At 39.1% G+C, this 17,860-nt stretch overlaps 1 protein-coding gene across 1 annotated transcript; it reads right to left on the bottom strand.

The window, feature by feature from the left end:
* Positions 1 to 230: 230 nt before the first annotated feature.
* On the bottom strand, positions 231 to 17,850 carry LOC138611029 (uncharacterized). The gene is made up of 8 exons (XM_069683907.1): positions 17,710 to 17,850; positions 5,539 to 5,661; positions 5,250 to 5,375; positions 4,388 to 4,558; positions 3,952 to 4,100; positions 2,404 to 2,638; positions 806 to 1,023; positions 231 to 441 (listed from the first exon to the last, which is right to left on the bottom strand). The coding sequence occupies exons 1-6, from the start codon at positions 17,848 to 17,850 to the stop codon at positions 2,476 to 2,478; spliced, it is 873 nt and encodes a 290-aa protein (XP_069540008.1). The 3' UTR covers positions 231 to 441; positions 806 to 1,023; positions 2,404 to 2,475.
* Between the last annotated feature and the right edge of the window lie 10 nt (positions 17,851 to 17,860).

Below are 17,860 nucleotides of genomic sequence, written 5' to 3'. Positions count from 1 at the left end.
ATAAATACAAATCTAATGTGCTGTGTTTTCATGTTTAAACTTAACGATGCATTATCCTATGAGTAATACTTTTAATTAGGCCATAAATCAATTACTCTATATAGCATATGAATTCTTATGTTTTAAGTTATGGCCAAAGTGTCTAAGTAGTGTGAATAAGAATGAGATGGACATCAGGTTTGAGGTTTTGATATTGATGACTTTAATATTGTTTTATTATCCCTGTCCAAACTGATGAGCTGAGCCTATTCCGAGCTCCATGTTTTCTTTGAAGTCAGTATAAGTCTGGCCCAAAGGTAGGTGGAGCACCAGCACACAAGTGTTTGCCCTGGGAAACTAGGCCAGTCCATCTTCAGGGTGCAAAAATGCCAGCTTCGATTCGGTGCTGGCCTGTGGCAAAAATGAGGACATGCTCAAGGGTCACTGGATGGGCAAGTCCACCTGTATAAAAAGGGACAAGGAAGCAAATTACATTACTAGGGCTACCGATCACACTTCAAGTACACTCAAGTTATTAAAATCAATCCATTGTATATGCTTGGCAACTGAATAGCTCTGCAATGAATTGGGGGAAAGTTGCCTGCATCCAAGCTGTTCCTTAATTTTATTTTATCCTTATTCTAAACAAAATAAAATATTAAATAACAAACCCTCTCTGTGATCTTTTTGGCCATTTTGCTGTCTCAAGGAAATTTTTCTACCTTTTAAGAAGTATCCTCAAATGGTTGTTATCCAAATACATTTACCATTTAACTTGTAGAATAATACACAGACATTTTGTAACAATTGGCATAGGAACCCATACCTTCTACCTCCAGGAGAAAATCTTTCCAAAAGGCAATCGTCCTGGCTTCCAACCGCCTCCTATTTGATGCTGGCAGTGATCTACATTTGGCCTGGAAAAGCCCCACGATGTCACTGGCCTTCAGGGATTTTGTGTCCTGGAGGAAGATTCCCTGGAAAGCTTGAGGGTGTGAGGTGACCTCCTCTAGGACACCAAGAGTGCCAAGTCCTTCTTTGAATCTGTCACAAAAAAGACAAACAGAAAAAAATCACAATGTGAATCAATAATGCCTGTACTGTTACTCTAAGACGGTCACGGTGTTCTTCAATCAGTGGAAGAAATAATAATTGGCATCATCAAGCGTCTCTGCACAGTTTATCTGACATTATATAAAGAAAGAATTGCCAAGTAGACTGAAAATAATGGGTAAGAAGTGATTTCTTTTTATGCCAGTTACAGCATATCTTAACCTATATCAAATACTTAAAGTTCAGATTTGCTGATTTTCAACCTTATATCTATCTATCCACATTAGGGATATAGCGTGATGCATGCTGCAGTTGTTGCTGATGTTCTCCGTGTCTCTGGGGTGCATTTGACGTCCGGGTACAGGAGAACAACAGATTTGACATCTGTGCTAAACTGCACCTCAGAAAACATCAGCAACAACTGCAGTGTGTGTCACACTATATAACTAATGCAGATAAATACAGATAAGGTTGAAAGTCAGTAAAGCAATAATTACCACAAGACAGGTCTATACTGTAATTATGGGGATGTGACGTTTCCAGGGCCTCTCACCATTGATATTACTGAAGTAGCCATAATCGCAGTAAAAAAAGGTATTATAGCTATTATAATATTAACCTTAACGTATGCTAAATGTGTTTTTATTTTTGATATAGTAAGAATAAACTCCACAAGGAAGCAAGAACAATGTTAGATAGCTCCCTGGTAGTTAGCAAACAAGATACTTTTTCTAAATGCCCAGTTAAATGTCGATCATTGTATCACCATTTCACCAATCAAGAACTTAGATCTTCTATGCCAAAACTTTGACACTCTGTGTATTTAAAAACAAAAGATAACATGCTAGAGCTGTGTTAGGATTTCTAAACTTGCTTTCTCCAGTTTAGTCCTTAGACCATGGTTTCCTACTTCCTCAATGGTTGCTGGGCCAGATGGTATACCAGAGACTTGGCTGAAAAGCCTTTGTGAGAAAAAGGTAGGTGACACCCCCCCTTGGATCAGACAAACAGCCAACATTTGGCCCACAATTTTGTAGGTGGTATTGTGAAGGGCTACAATTGGAAAAGAAAAAATAAATTTGATAAGTGATCATAGTAATGTCAAAATCATGCTGTGAATAAATTCAACAAGCATCTTTTCTGACATTGTTGAAAAAAATAATCTTATTTGTACAGATTGTTTAATGAATAACACGTCAATTACAGTACTGTGCAAAAGTTTAAGGCAGGTGTGAAAAAATGCTGTACTAACTAAGAATGCTTTTAAAAATGGAAGTGTTAATTGTTTATTTTCATCAATGAACAAAATGCAGTGAATGAACAGAAGAGAAATCTAAATCAAATATCTATGGTCCACGTGTTTAAACATACCAATACTGTCAACAGCCAGGCTGCGTGCTTCTTCAGGACCTTCAAATATTTGATGCCTTTGGAGCTGTCCGATCAGGAGTCCAGCTTTGACTCTGGGTTAAAGGCTGGCCGTCTGAAGGCTCTTGAAGCACAATCAAACTCTTCACCACAAAGAACATTGATCTGGTTGGCTGTGAGAGCAAGATGGTGAACCCTTGACCTCAGAGTCTTCAGTTTGACAGTAATGTCTATAGGTCTGTATGGCGAGAGGAGGGAAAAAGGGAGGAGTAACTTTTTTAATGTCATATGCACAAACACAAAGTTCTGCAATGTCAGGTTTTTGCACATGCTCCTGTAGGCTGTCATGTTTTTGCTATATTTAGATTTATTTTCAATCAACTAGGATTAACATTTAATTATGTTATAATTAAAGGATCTTAATTCGAGATTTTGAACATTAATATATTATTACTATTCTATTGATATCCTGGCACTCTGTTCTAAGGGCACTGGTTTTAAAGCCATACTTATAGAGCTTACAGAGAGAACACACTCAAACTTTTAGATTATGCGTTTTTTATGAAAAATGAGCCCGGATTCAGGAACTACATAGCTTATTTCTTACCTGAAATGCGTTGAATATCAGATTTCATTCTGCCATTGAGGAGAAAAGTTTACAAACCATCCATTTCCTCATTAAAAACTGGTGACAGAAGCTCTCCCTAAACAGTCTGCTGAAATCTGATTCTAAATGCATTTCAGGTGAAAAATAGGCGATGCAGTTGCCGAATCTTGACTCATTGTAGATCTAAAAGGCCAAATTGATCTTGTATTGTATTTGTATTTTTTGGTCTAAGGCAAGTGAAATAGTGACATCTAGTGGCTGAAAATCTCAAATTGAGCAGCCTTAATGTTTAATATATATTTTTACTACAGTTAGTTCCGACCAAGTAATCTGATTGGACAAGAGGCATTCCATGAGTGACAATATGACGAACAACATCAATGGAACTTTTCACTGTGTATCACTCCGCCTCAGCCAGCTGTTCTGAATACTGTTAATTAGCATTACAGCAGACCATGTATGTTTACATTAATCAAGCTGGTACCTTTGAATCACACAGCAGACTCTTATTTCACTGCTTGATGATAAATTAAAACAAACAGATAAATGAACATGACAAAAATAGCTGATCTGTAGTAACCTGTAGACACAGAGTGCAGGAGAATGTTTGGGTTGCTTGGAAACAAAAGTTCAGTTTCAGTTAAGTTGATGAACTTGTTCAGTTGGGGGAACAAAAATGATCTGTTGTTTATTGTTAATGTTTACTACTATTTGCTGCTTGTATAACTGTTGTATAAAAGCAATATCACACTCAAGGTTGCGATGTTGTACTGAATATCATCACGGCTGTGATTATCTACGACCAAATCACAGCTGTGATGATATTCAGTACAACATCACTCCCTCTCATGTGATATTACTTAAAAGTTGGATATTATTTGTATAATACAACTACAATGTCCCAAATAATGGCCTCGTCATAAATAATGTGTGCAGGTACTTGCCCTTCAATATCCTCCTGCTCTGGGCTTAATGGAATGGAGATATATGAGGGGCTGTGGGTTGGAGAGGGAGCAGGCGAAAAGGTGGGGATTGTTGTAGGTGGTTCAGCTGGAGTTTGGTCATCTACTATGGAGGAGTTTGACATAATATCCTGAAATTAATTGATAAACAATGTTAACATGCATGTGAAATCTCATTCAACTCCATCCACAATTTTACATCCAAATTGATGGCAAGATTTTGCCAAAGCAATTTTGAGGAAGTCAAGCCAAATTGACTAACCATCCCAGGGAAATGGCAAATTGTTTTCCTTGAGAAGCCTAACCAACTGAAAGCAACTTTCAAAGTTTCTTGGGTCACAGTGCAGAGCATATTTATACAATATTACAGTAATGATGCCCTCACAGAACAGCGCTGACACACACCAAAATCACTCACCTCCACTGCATCCCCGGACATCCAGTTAATGTACAGAGTACATGGTTCAGTGATGCCATTGTCGGCCAGTGAACTTCCTCGAGTGCTAAGGTGTGCAGTAGGGGACATAGCCTTTTGCAGTGAAAATATTTCACTGGCCATTTCTTCGCTGCCTGCAAAGGCAACTATATCCTAAAAAAGTGAAATGTAGATCAATACCTTAAAAAAGTGCAGATATCTGTGAACACTGATGAGAAGAAGAAGGTGGTACAGAAGTAACCTGGAAAGGTTGACTGGGCAAGAAGCATCTCCTTTTCAAGCCACCATCGGGATATTTGAAATTCAAGTCTACCCTATTTTCAGGTTCTGGCATAGATTTGACAACTTCCTTCCTTGTATTTATGACCTATAAACAAATCAAAATTGTCTCTTATGTGATTACAGAAGATTAAATTAAACTTTATTGTCATTGGTTTGCACCCAAATACAGTTAGGGGTCTAACCAGAAGTCAGAATCAAGTGCAGTGCAATGTATAAGGGTATATAAATAATTAAAATAGATTACTAAATCTTCTGGGGTGTCATCTTAGCAGCATATAAAACAAACACAAAAATATTCTTTATGCTTCCGACAATTGGTTCTCTATTTGGACTTTTGGACTTTTTTTTGTATAAGTAAAGCCTGGGTGACTAACTAACTCCTGGACTTGCTTTTGTCTTCTCTCCTGATGTCACATGAAACATAATTTTAAGACATATTCAATTGATCAATCAGAACAACCAGAACAATAATGAGTTTAAAATTGAATCTTTTCTGCAAAGCAATATTTTGCTCAGTTAGTAGAGTGTGAGATGGCCATATGATATGTCTGCATTTTCTTACCCTTTCTCTGTCTATTGCCAGTGAACGCTCAAACTCCTCATACTGCTGGCTGCGTAGGGTTCGCCATTCCAGCAAGCCGGTCTCTCTTTCCGATGGTTGCACATCAGCCTGTTCAGCAAAAATGTCCTGAAATCACAGAAGCAGTGTTGGAAAGTAATACCTGCAACACGCAGGTGATCTTGTGTTGTGATCAACCATGGCGGGCAGAAAGATTTGTGATTTGTGACCTAATTTTCAGTTAAAATGGAATTGCGAGTCTGTATTATTTTTTTCCTACTGCATGCCCTACTCTGCCTCCGACTGGCCAGTCGTTGCCTTCGTTGGTTAGGTTGAGGCATGAAGAGTGAGATGGATATGTATGACTATGGGGCTGTTTCAGCCACGGTGGCAGGTGGCCATTTACATACTGACACTAAAGGTACAGCAGAAATATAGATATTAAGTTTAGTTAGTTTTAATGACTACCGATGGTCTCTGAATAAAAGAGAAATTACATTTTTAAAAGCCACTGTCATTGGTTGATGGAATCAGCATTGCCAGTGATGCCCAATAATCATTGTATTAATAAGAATTTGGATAGTGAAACCAATCTTGGCTTTCATTCAGTAAGCCACCTACTAGAACTTATTAAGGCAGTAGTAATTTTGAGAATCCTGACGAAGATAGCAAATATGCCTGGATAAGAGCATCCATAAGACACTTGAAACTTATAAATCATTATATTTCACATTTATTATCTTTTAAGACTGTTGATATAGGGCATCAGAAAGTATTATGTGTGTTTATGAGTGTAGTCATGAAGCATTATAAATTCATTATAATTAAAAATAAGTATAACATACAGGCATACAGGTTATTAGAGAGAGATTTCTGTTACTATGTATAAAGACACTCAACACCAAGAGAAATAAATCTCATTACCGTATGTTATTGACAAGCTAATGTGGAACAGTAATTAAGCTTGTCCCATGTTATATGAATCATTGGATCATTGTAACCCATTAAACAAGAATCAGGGCATTATCTTGTTTGTCTTTCTTCCAACAGCACAGCCTATAACCATTGTAATCCACTTTTAAACACTAAATACAAGACTCTACTTCAATTTTAATATAGTGCTATGAAGGCATACATTACCCAATATCTTACTAGCTTCTTTATTCTCAACTAGCTATATAGACTACGAGTTTCCATCTTTCAAACATAACTATTGATTTAAAACAGTGATTGATAGATTGAACAGTGGAAACATGGAAACTAGCGATTCCAACAAAAGTGTGATACAATGAGGATTTTGCACTAACCTGTCAACCAAAGTGCCAGAACTCGAAGGGTTGTCTCCGTTGCCTTTATTTTGGGTTGAGTTCTGACGATTGACAAGGTGCTGAAATCTACCAGCCAAAGCTTGCAGCCTCTGTTGCCGGTCCATAGCCTACGTAGTGAATATGCACATAGAGGTATTTGATAGAATAGTACTCTGATGAAAGTCAATGGCCCTCATTTATCAATCTAACATAGAAACCAGCGCAGATCCGAGCTAACATTTAGTTAGATATATCGGCCATAACAACATAATCGAGGTAACTAACCTACCGTACCAAAGTTAACGTTAAGTTAACTTAGCTAACATAACAATAAGTTCGGTGGGAATGGCGCCATAGCGTTGCATTCACTTAAACATCATATTGTATCCTCCAACAACAGTTAACATTTATAGCCAAGTCCCACACAAAAAAGTAATTGTGCAACACAACCGTGGCCCCAAAATAACAGTTTAATTTTCTGCTTTCAATAAGAATAGCTGTCTGTCTCTCCTCTTCATTTGCGATAGGCGGAATGTCACAGCATTTGAGACAATATACTCCATATCCATCCGCAGCAAGCTGAGAGCAAAGCAGTTTAATTTCTAATATTTTCTATAAAACGTTTTGTAGTGTGTCTGACGGTTATCGTGCAAGTGTAAAAAGAACTATTTTTTGCCGTGGAGGAATTTAGTTGTGAGGCCAGAATTTACCCGGTAACACGACTGGTTAGAGATGATTATTAAACCTCGCTACAGTAAGAGCCTTGCTTACTAGGCAAGTGACAATGCCCCTGAAAATTTTTAGATTTAAGTAATGCATTGATCCTTTGCAGAAAATTGATTGGACACAATTGCAAAATGAGTGTTGGCGTTATTCTATTTAGATTACATTAAAGTGGCTTAAATTTGCCAGCTAGTATGAAATGAGTTGCTCTAATTGTGACTATCACCACAAATGTTATTGTAGCGTGGTATCAGGAAAGGCCTGATCCAGGCCTGACCTGGTCATTTGACCCCACCAGGAAGAGAGCTAGACCACTAGCTCTGCTCTGGGGACCAATAAATTAAAGATGTTATCCACAGGGGAAACTTTACTACTCTTCGTCTGCAGGACCAACATCCCACAGACACCAGATGAAGGACATCATCTGATAAATCATGGTATTACGGTCATTTAATGTTTGTCTCACAAGATTAGCTGTGGGGAAATAAGGAACCACATGCTTTGATCCAGGGACGGTGGATCAACAGAAACGACTCACACCCCAGAGCCCTGGGGAGAAGAAAGAGTTTTGGAGCATCCATTTGTTCTCCCCCCCCCCCCCCAACACCCAACACCCAACACCCCTCTCTCTGCCAGACCTGCAGACAGGCAGGGGAAGGGGGGGTGAGACTGAGACAAAGGAATGTTAATTCAGTCAGGACATCTGTTAATGAATTTAGCAAGGTTGTGTGTCTGTGAATACATATATGCCCTACAAGTATATATGTATATATATATCTATATAGATCCAGGTATCACATTCACATGGAAGTGCATAAAGAGTGTGGAAGGTTGCTATGTGTTGATCTGGACATTCATCATTAATTTGTACTTTTATCCTCAGGAATCTGCCATGTAACCTCATTCTGTGTATTTTCATCCAGTGGTGTTTGGAGTCTATGAGCAGCTGAGAATCCAGAGGTATTACATGTGGGGAGGTTATATGGATTAGGATAACTACTTTGGGGTAGAAATAAATATTTTAATAAGTAGAGAAAGTCTCGGATATGAGGAGTGGTCAAACTCGCGCCGTTGCAGGGGACAGACTCCCGGTGCTCAAGCCCCGGTGCTCGGACAAAATCTCAGTCCCGAGCCCAGAAGACGAACTCAGCCTCCATCCGGCTCAGGCCGCAACGCGGGACTGACCGGGACGTCATCATCCAGAGAGACCGAACCGGCCGTGCGGCGCCGCTCCGAGGGATGCTACCCGGGTTAAAGCCCAGGGCACCTGAAGCTCCATGCCATGCCGACCTGACGCGCTCCACACGCCTCATCTGCAACGCGGTTGACCCTCCTCACCCTCCGAGTAGGTCTAACTTTGGTTTACTGTATATTGGGGTTGATGCTTTAGTCACAGATTTGTTAGGAAGGTTAGTATAAGGTTTTGGGCGATATACCTCCTAATATCTCAGCTGCTACACTTCACTCCTTTGAACAGGTTTCAATCCATCTTTCATCATATTCATCCTGTTATTAATCGTTTCACGTTCATCACCATATTTAGTTATCTCATGTATGTTTAGTTGTATTAGTCAATAAATTCTTCATTTATAAAGAACTGATTCAAGTGTCTTTGTGTGTGTGAAGAACTAAGCCTCTGTACACCGCGAAACGAACTCAATTTTAGACTGTAGCAACCTTCAGGTTATGAGACTGAATTAAAATAATTAGGTAACTAATTATATGTTTTCCCTGTTTTGTCAAAATAGGGTGGTGCCCCGTTAAATACCTATGATAGGTTAAGTGTTTTAATTAACGTTAAAGTTAACTTCTCGTCAATATAGAGTGCAGGCATTCTATGACGAGTCTAATTAATTATTAAATAATTAATCGACCGATTTACGCTACATTATCAAATATTGATTTATACAAAAAACTTGATAACTGAATGCTGAAAGAATGTAATTTTAAGAAAGCGGTAACTTAATCATTGTGGATGACCTAAATATAGATGAGGATAAAACTTAATAAGAAAAACCTGAAATGGATTACAGACATACTAGACTTAGAACAGTTCATTCATTATTTTAGCAACAGATTTTTTTTTGAATAATTTAATATGCTAACAGTACTATGATCACGACCCAATCGACAATTGGACAATTGACAATTTGAAAACTTCATTCCAACAGCTAAACTGGAATGAGTCAGGAGAATCTGGAACAGGATTATGCAATAGGTAGAAGCATAGCGCTTACACTGCCAGGAGTAGGGGTTCAACTCCCACTGTGGCCAACCACATTAAAAATGAATTGTACCATAAGGCACTTTGGATTAAAGCGTTTACCAAATGACATATTAAATGGCAAAGAAATGAATTCCACAAAATGTTATATATTAAAAATAAATTTGTATGAGTAATGCAATACAATTAGAATAAGTAATTGTATAAGTAACTTACTGCATGCACATTCAAACCTCTGCAGATGAATCAGGACGCAGCAGCGCGACTGGTCTTCAATCAACCCAAAACAGCACGTCACTCCACTGCTCATATCCCTACACTGGCCCCAAGTCGCTGCTCGCATCAAATTCGACCCTGTTGCTTGCTTACAAAACAGCGACAAAACCGGCTCCTAACTACCTGACCCAGCTCCTTCATGAACACTTCTGCACTTAATGATATTGATGCTGCTGCTGCTGCTGACTTTAAGGATGTGGATTATGTGGATTAGGATATTCACGATGATGATGACTATACTGACCTTGTTGATGTTGCTGACGATGATTATTATAAAAACAAACAAACAAAATAACGTACTTTGCTCTGCCTGTCGGCACCAGTGTCCGATCGCACTTGAAGCTGTTTGTTGGCACTAACTGACTTCGTTCCCTCCTGTCTGCACTGTCGCTTGTGTTCGATTAACTCTCAGATGTATGTCGCTCTGGACAAAAGCGTCTGCTAAATGAAATTGTAACATTGTAATAATTGACAATAACAAATCTAGTATAAATAAAATGTTTAATCCTTGATGTATTCTTTTTTATGAACTGATTGAAACCATTATCAAAAACAAAAACAAAAGTGCCATCGACACATCGTAGAAAATATAGTTTTATATGCATGTTATGACTGTAAATTAAAACAAGCATTACAGCCAAATATCTAATCAACTATAGGGCTGTAGAAAAAGTTCGAGGACAAAATAAAGCTCAAATGTGAAATGTTCCCTTAAAAAACTAAACTAAAACGGTATAGTAAAAAGGTATAGCGAACTGCTGGAGAAAATAACTCATTTATGCTCAATATATTACTCATTTCATTTTCTACGGATTTTTCAAATAGGCTAATAGAGAGTATTATGTCTATCATTTTGGACAACAAGCCATGGGTGGTTATAGGTCCACAGCTTCCAGTCTCCCTTGGATGGCTGCTGCTGCTATGGCCCTCCTCCGGTGGGACTTGTAATGAATACATACAATACATTTCCTCTGCCATTAAACTACTTTACAGCAGTGATACTATGTTCTCTGAGAATGCCCCATTACTTTCTGAAAGGCAGAAAAAGCTTCGACTAGGTTAATATTCTAATTAAGGCAAAAATTGCAGTGATAGACACTGTACTCCACATATTCTCCTATTTCTCATTCTGATCCAGAAGGTTAACAAGGTCTTTCTAAACACAAATGTGATGTCTGACACAAGAAAGCTGATACCTAATTAACAGTCAAAGATAAAAGTTAAATTAGATTATGTTTTACATAATAGTCACAATGTATCATTCACACGACCATAACATTAAAAACATACCCATTGGCTATACTTAAAATGTCGCCATTAATCAGAGAAGATCTTAACAAAGTGTACATCGGGCATGCAGAACATCAACCGCCTTCCAATGTATTTAATTCAACAGGTTGCCATTTGTGCTCCAATACTGCCATCTAGTGGGCGTGTAGGCGAGCACACCACATTAAATGAAAATACACAAGCTACAGTTTTTCCTCGATAAGTAACCAGTACAAAAATGGCGATTTTAATAACTTCACTGTAAATACATATAATTTCTATACCCTAATTCAATAAATATTGTATCCTGACCTCAATTCATACCAAGTTTATTGAGCGGGGAACTGTTTTCTGTCTTCCAACGAGTATATGTAGGGATTCCCCTCAGAAACGGATGAAGTGGTATCACCCAATATTATACCTCTTAACAAGTTAAAAACGTACATGTTAACAGGTCATTTTCTAACGTCTTAAGGCGATTTTAGCGTGTTATGACGTCATATTCTTTCGTGTTAAGACATCAATATTTGACATATTAATGCAAACGGCGGGCTAGATGTTTTGACCCTTGTGGCTTTCTGTTAATAAGTGAGTTCTTAACTTGTTAACACGTATAATATTGGGTAATACCACTAATACCACTACCATCCGTTTCTGAGGGAAATCCCTACATGCTGTCGGTGGAAGACAGAAAGCAGTTCCCCGCTCAATAAACCTTGTATGGATTGAGGTCAGGATACAATATTTATTGAACTGGGGTTTAGAAATGATGTGAATTTACAGTGACGTTATTAAAAACACAATTTTTGTACTGGTTACCTATCGAGGAAAAATGTAGCTTGCGAACATTCATTTAATGTGGTGTGCTCGCCTACACGCCCACTAGATGGCAGTATTGGAGCACAATTGGCAACGTGTTGAATTTCGATACACAGGAATGGAGTTGATGTTCTGCATGCCTGATGTACACTTGTTAAGATCTTTTCTGATTAATGGTGACATTTTTAGTGCAGCCAATGGGTATGTTTTTAATGTAATGGTCGTGTGAATTATACATTGTGACTATTATTTAAAAAATAATCTAATTTAACTTTTATCTTTTCATGAAAGACTGTTAATTAGGAATCAGCTTTCTTGTGTCAGACATCACATTTGTGTTTACAAAGAAATTCTTGTATATTGGAGACTGGATGAAAATGTGTGCTGTTCACCTTCTGGATCAGAAGGAGAACCAGCAGAAAATGTGGAGTACAGTGTCTATCACAGCAATTTTTGCTTTAATCAGAATGTTAACCAAGTCAAAGCTTTTTCTGCCTTTCAGAAAGTAATGGGGCATTCTCAGAGAACATAGTATCACTGCTGTAAAGTAGTTTAATGGCAGAGGAAATGTATTGTATGTATTCATTACAGGTCCCACCTGAGGAGGGCCATAGCAGCAGCCATCAAAGGGAGACTGGAAGCTGTGGACCTAGCCACCCATGGCTTCTTGTCCAAAATGTTAGACATAATATCAATCAATCAATCAATCAAATTTTATTTGTAAAGAGCCAAATCATAACCAGAGTTATCTCGAGACACTTTACAAAAAGAGCAGGTCTAAACCGACTCTTTTTTATGTTATTTAAAGAGAGGCCCAACATGAATCACCATGAGTAGCACTTATCAATATTCGGCACATTGGCAAGGAAAAACTTCCTTTTAACAGGCAGAAACCTTGAGCAGAACCAGACTCATATTGAGCAGCCATCTGCCTCGACAGGATGGGCCTAAAATGGGATAGAAGGAGATGCAGGATAGAGACAGGCAAAGACAGCAACAACATGTGTTCTTGTTACAACAACAACAACATATGTCCTTGTTACATCAACAACAACAGGTAATACATACTTATGGTTACAATGCCAATAATAGTGGTACACTAGTGTGAAAATTAGCAAAAAATAAATTAGCGTGAGAAGCAGAGTAATGATAAAGGTTGTAGTAATCGTAATTGTAACAGTTGAAGTCAACAGGTCTACTATTAGCATTAGCAGCAACAATAATGATACTATGGAGGAGACTGATGTTAGTAGTTGTTGCAGTCGAGCAGGTCCACAGCAGCAGCAGCAGGTGGTCTGCAGCAACGATCCCCAGGAACCTACAAGACAAGGGAGCACAAGAACTCCCAGGAAGATATATGGTTAGTAACGTTAATGGCCCCAGAAGATACAGAGTTAATGAGCTGCATTAAAAGGGACTTCGAAGCCTCGCGCAGTCGGGTTTTCAGAGCAAGTTGGACAAAAACCCGACTGCGCAAGGCTTTGAAGTCCAGCGGGAGTGAGGGGGCCACAGTTTTCAGGGCCAGGCAGTGCAGCTGCTCCCCACCGACTGCACAACTCCATGCATGATGGGAAAGGATTTGTTCTGGTTTGAATGAAGCGCCTATTGGCTGAAAAAAGCCTTGACACCCCCCCACAAGGAAGTGATGAGACTTCTATCTTATTCATCATTATTCATTAAACTTCATGAAGTGTCAGACAGACACCGAACGGTTTTCTCAAAGTACTGTCATTCACAATGTGATGCTTTACTCATTCCTCATTAACACTGTCTTAATAAACATAACTGCAATGACGTTTATATCGAAATAACTATCAAAAGCCCTAAATAAAATATGAGAACTTAATATTAAATCCAATTAAAATAATAATGATAGTAATAATAATAATAATAATAATAACAACAACAACAAATGAAGACTTTATTCACTTCAATTTACAGTGAGGTGTTGGTATTATAGATGCTTGACGAAGCCAGCAGCAAACTTGTCAATAAAGAAGTTTATGACTCCTCCCCCGACTGCAATCGGCAACTCTCGCCTACTCTCGCCGGTTGTCATCTCGAACAAGCCTAAACTAACCGTCACGCAATATGCTTGGCAAGGGGACGATCGATTCTGCACAGGTCTCACTCATCTCGAACAAGCCTAAAAACTCACTTGTTAACAGGTCATTTTCTTATGGAAAGCCACAAGGGTCAAAACGTGTAGTCCGACGTACGCATTTATATGTCAAATATGGACGTCTTAGCATGGAAAAATACTACGTCGTAACACGCCAAAAACGCTTTAAGACGTTAGAAAATGACCTGTGAACAAGTGAGTTTTTAACTTAAGCGGTTTGGACCATAAAGGCTTCCATGCTATTGGTTGGCTTCAAAATACCCACCCCTTTTTGATTTAGGTGCTGCGTTGGGCTGTACGGATGGCTACATTGTGGTCACGTGGGCTCTTGCTGGTGGGTACGTTTGGGCTACGTAGCTATCATGTGACTTACACGCAACTGTGCCATAGTATGTGGAACAGTCCATTGTGTGCGGGGGTGGATCAGTTTGTGAAATAAGTAGTGTCTATTCCAACCAGTGTGAGGCAGCAATGCGCTAAACGAGCCTAGTCTGCCACTCTGGTGGTTTAGAGAGCAAAGAATGGCGTCTAGAAACTTCGTCAGGAACTGTGGCAGGACATTTGCAGAATGTACCCAACGTTTATTATCTGATGACCATGATGATGATTTTCCAAATAGGCCTATAGAGAGTATTATGTCAAACATTTTGGACAAGAAGCCATGGGTGGCTAGGTCCACAGCTTCCAGTCTCCCTTTGATGGCTGCTGCTATGGCCCTCCTCAGGTGGGACCTGTAATGAATACATACAATACATTTCCTCTGCCATTAAACTACTTTATAGCAGTGATACTATGTTCTCTGAGAATGCCCCATTACTTTCTGAAAGGCAGAAAAAGCTTTGACTTGGTTAACATTCTGATTAAAGCAAAAATTGCTGCGATAGACACTGTACTCCACATTTTCTGCTGGTTCTCATTCTGATCCAGAAGGTGAACAGCACACATTTTCATCCAGTCTCCAATATACAAGAATTTCTTTGTAAACACAAATGTGATGTCTGACACAAGAAAGCTGATTCCTAATTAACAGTCTGTTCATGAAAAGATAAAAGTTAAATTAGATTATTTTTTAAATAATAGTCACAATGTATAATTCACACGACCATTTCATTAAAAACATACCCATTGGCTGCACTAAAAATGTCACCATTAATCAGAAAAGATCTTAACAAGTGTACATCAGGCATGCAGAACATCAACCGCCTTCCAATACATTAAATTCAACAGGTTGCCACTTGTGCTCCAATACTGCCATCTAGTGGGCGTGTAGGCGAGCACACCACATTAAATGAAAGTACACAAGCTACATTTTTCCTCGATAGGTAACCAGTACAAAAAGGGCGATTTTAATAACATCACTGTAAATTCATATCATTTTCTAAAACCCAGTTCAATAAATATTGTATCCTGACCTCAATTCATACAAGGTTTATTGAGTGGGGAACTGCTTTCTGTCTTCCAATGGCAAGGGATATCCCTAAGAAACGGATGAAGTGGTATCACCCAACACACACATAATATAACACCAACATAACCACAACAATTAAATCACACTCATTAAACACACTAAAATAATGTGAACATCAACAGTCCCATAATGCTTTGTGCCTCACGCAACGGCCCCCCCTGGTCGCTACAATATTTTTTAACCGGCCATAAAAACTTTCTTAGATATAAGGTCAATAATAAACTGTGGTAGAAATAAACTAAGACATTTCCTTTAGTACTGAAGTTACAATGTATCTATACTTTTCACTGAATTTAGAGAAAAATATAAAGTACTTAAAAACAGCTCCATATTTAAAAAGTGGTGTAGGCCTACGCAGTAATGCTTTAATAATAATCCACTGATATTAAACATATTACTCTGCAATAGGCGCTCCTGCATAATGAGTAGGCTACCTTAAGTTATTGTACTGTAAGAATATCGGGATTAATACAGGTTTATCTTATTGCAGGGCTTTTGCTTGTAATGAGTATGTATACACTGATATTATTTTTTTCTTTAGTACATTTTTAATCACTGAAACAAAATAAACTTTTTATTATGGCAGCTCATTAATCCACTGCACAATGAAACTTGCAGTAGTTCTGATCAAGCACTCCGCTCTCTCCTTCATCGCTCATCCGGCTGTCATTTACAAGCTCTTCAGTTCCGCTAGTGACCATACTGTAGCTCAGCTGCTAGCGATAGCCTCTACAGTTTCCTGCTAGGTGTCTCAGGTGTTTAGCTTCTCCTCAGCCTCCCGTAGTGACAGTGGTACATGTATACTGTAGTTTATATGTAGTGAGTTGGAAATACATCTCCACAACATGGAAACTCAATAATTAGCTGCTGTAGCAAGTCCTCATTAGCCGGCTAATGTAGCGTCAGTTCCCCGTCCAGCAGCCCCTGAAGAGCCGACAACACTGGGTTGCTGGGGTGGCTATGTGACTGTCCAAAGGACGCATAGAAGTAAACAGAGAACGCCCACGGTCCCAGTGTTGCCAAATCCTCAGTAAGGAAAGTAGATGTTGGCTGCCCTAAAAGTCGCTAGAAGTTCCTAAATGACGTCATCGCCTAATTTGCATAACTGTCTATTTGCATGTCATTGTAATGGACGCTGTAGGAGAGAGGAATAACGTCGTGGGAGAGACAGAAAGTGAGTAAAAAACACCCTAAATATGTTTAGAACTATAAATGAACTTTCTTCTTTCGATTCTTAGTTTGTTTGTTTTTTTTATTATGCCATTGCACTAGGCCATCACTTCTCAAAATAACTTTATGACTCATGCTTTGTCTCGATCCACATTACATATATCGATTTTGTCATGTATTGTTAAATGTTAGAATACCAAATTTATAAAAAAAATCATTTACTCTTGCATCCCGCTCTGTAAGCCAGGGCGGGATCAGCGGCGGCTTTGCGCATGCGCGATTCATTGCAGTGTGGACGCGAAGCGGTGTGGGTCTCCTCTCCACTCTGACTGCAGCTGGGACTGCTGCATGCGCGAGGCTACTGTGAGACTGACCGCCTATGAGTGCTTTGGAACGGGGGAGGGGTTCACGGGTGCACCTGCTGATCGTTAAAGACAGTAACTTAAGAACGATACGTGCGTTTAAGTCAGAGTCTCCAAAACACCAGAAAAAGTCGCTAGATTTGTCGCTAGTCACTTTTGAAAAAAAAGTCGCCAAGACGATTTGTAAAGTCGCCAAGTTGGCAACATGCACGGTCCACCAACGACTAGTTCATGTTTCTAGCGCAAGCTAAATAACAGAAGCAACGTGCGGAGTCGTTGCAAAACAAAATTTAGTCAACAACTTAAAGTATGTTTTGAAGTAATGGGAGGACACCGCCCCTGATGCCCCGACCTCATTTATTTTAGTCGCCAAATTAGATTTTTACGCGCATTTGGCGAGTGGCGGGTGCTATTTTTGGACCCTGTGGTTGGGGCCTATGAGCAAAGAGCAAAGAGCAAAGAGGGCGACAAGATGACACACTACCTCTCTTTATATGGTGCCCTTAGGTGGCGATTGGCCAACAAGGACCCCTCGAAAGGAGTACAGATGAGGCATCTCAGTCTGCTACATTTATAATTTTTAGTCAAACAAGTCTTAAATTACAACTTTATTCTAAAAAATAACAACTTTATTCTCATAATATTACGACTTATAATATATTATATATATTATGATGATATAACAGACTCAGAACAGGCTGCCTTCTTCCAAAAACCCATAACCATCTCCACTGTCTTCAGAGCATTACGCTCCAGGTTGTTCTCACCACACCAGGTCACCAGATGGTCAATCTCCCACCTGTAGGCAGACTCGTCCCCACCAGAGATGAGTCCAATGAGGGTGGTGTCGTCCGCGAACTTCATGAGCTTGACA

Source organism: Semicossyphus pulcher, unplaced genomic scaffold, assembly GCF_022749685.1.
Source record: "Semicossyphus pulcher isolate SPU_LCO1_2020_fin unplaced genomic scaffold, fSemPul1.0.p SCAF_65, whole genome shotgun sequence".
Classification (NCBI taxonomy): domain Eukaryota; kingdom Metazoa; phylum Chordata; class Actinopteri; order Labriformes; family Labridae; genus Semicossyphus; species Semicossyphus pulcher.
This window is presented reverse-complemented; position numbering and strand designations above follow the sequence as displayed.

Bases quoted from the DNA above. Each gene is read 5' to 3' on its own strand.
- LOC138611029 (XM_069683907.1), bottom strand. From the start codon at position 17,850: ATGAAGTTCGCGGACGACACCACCCTCATTGGACTCATCTCTGGTGGG. The intron at 5,376-5,538 runs GTAGGGCATGCA...CTGTGATTTCAG, and splicing joins ACTGGCCAGTCGGAGGCAGA to GACATTTTTGCTGAACAGGC. The intron at 4,101-4,387 runs GTGAGTGATTTT...AATTAATTTCAG, and splicing joins TGTCCGGGGATGCAGTGGAG to GATATTATGTCAAACTCCTC.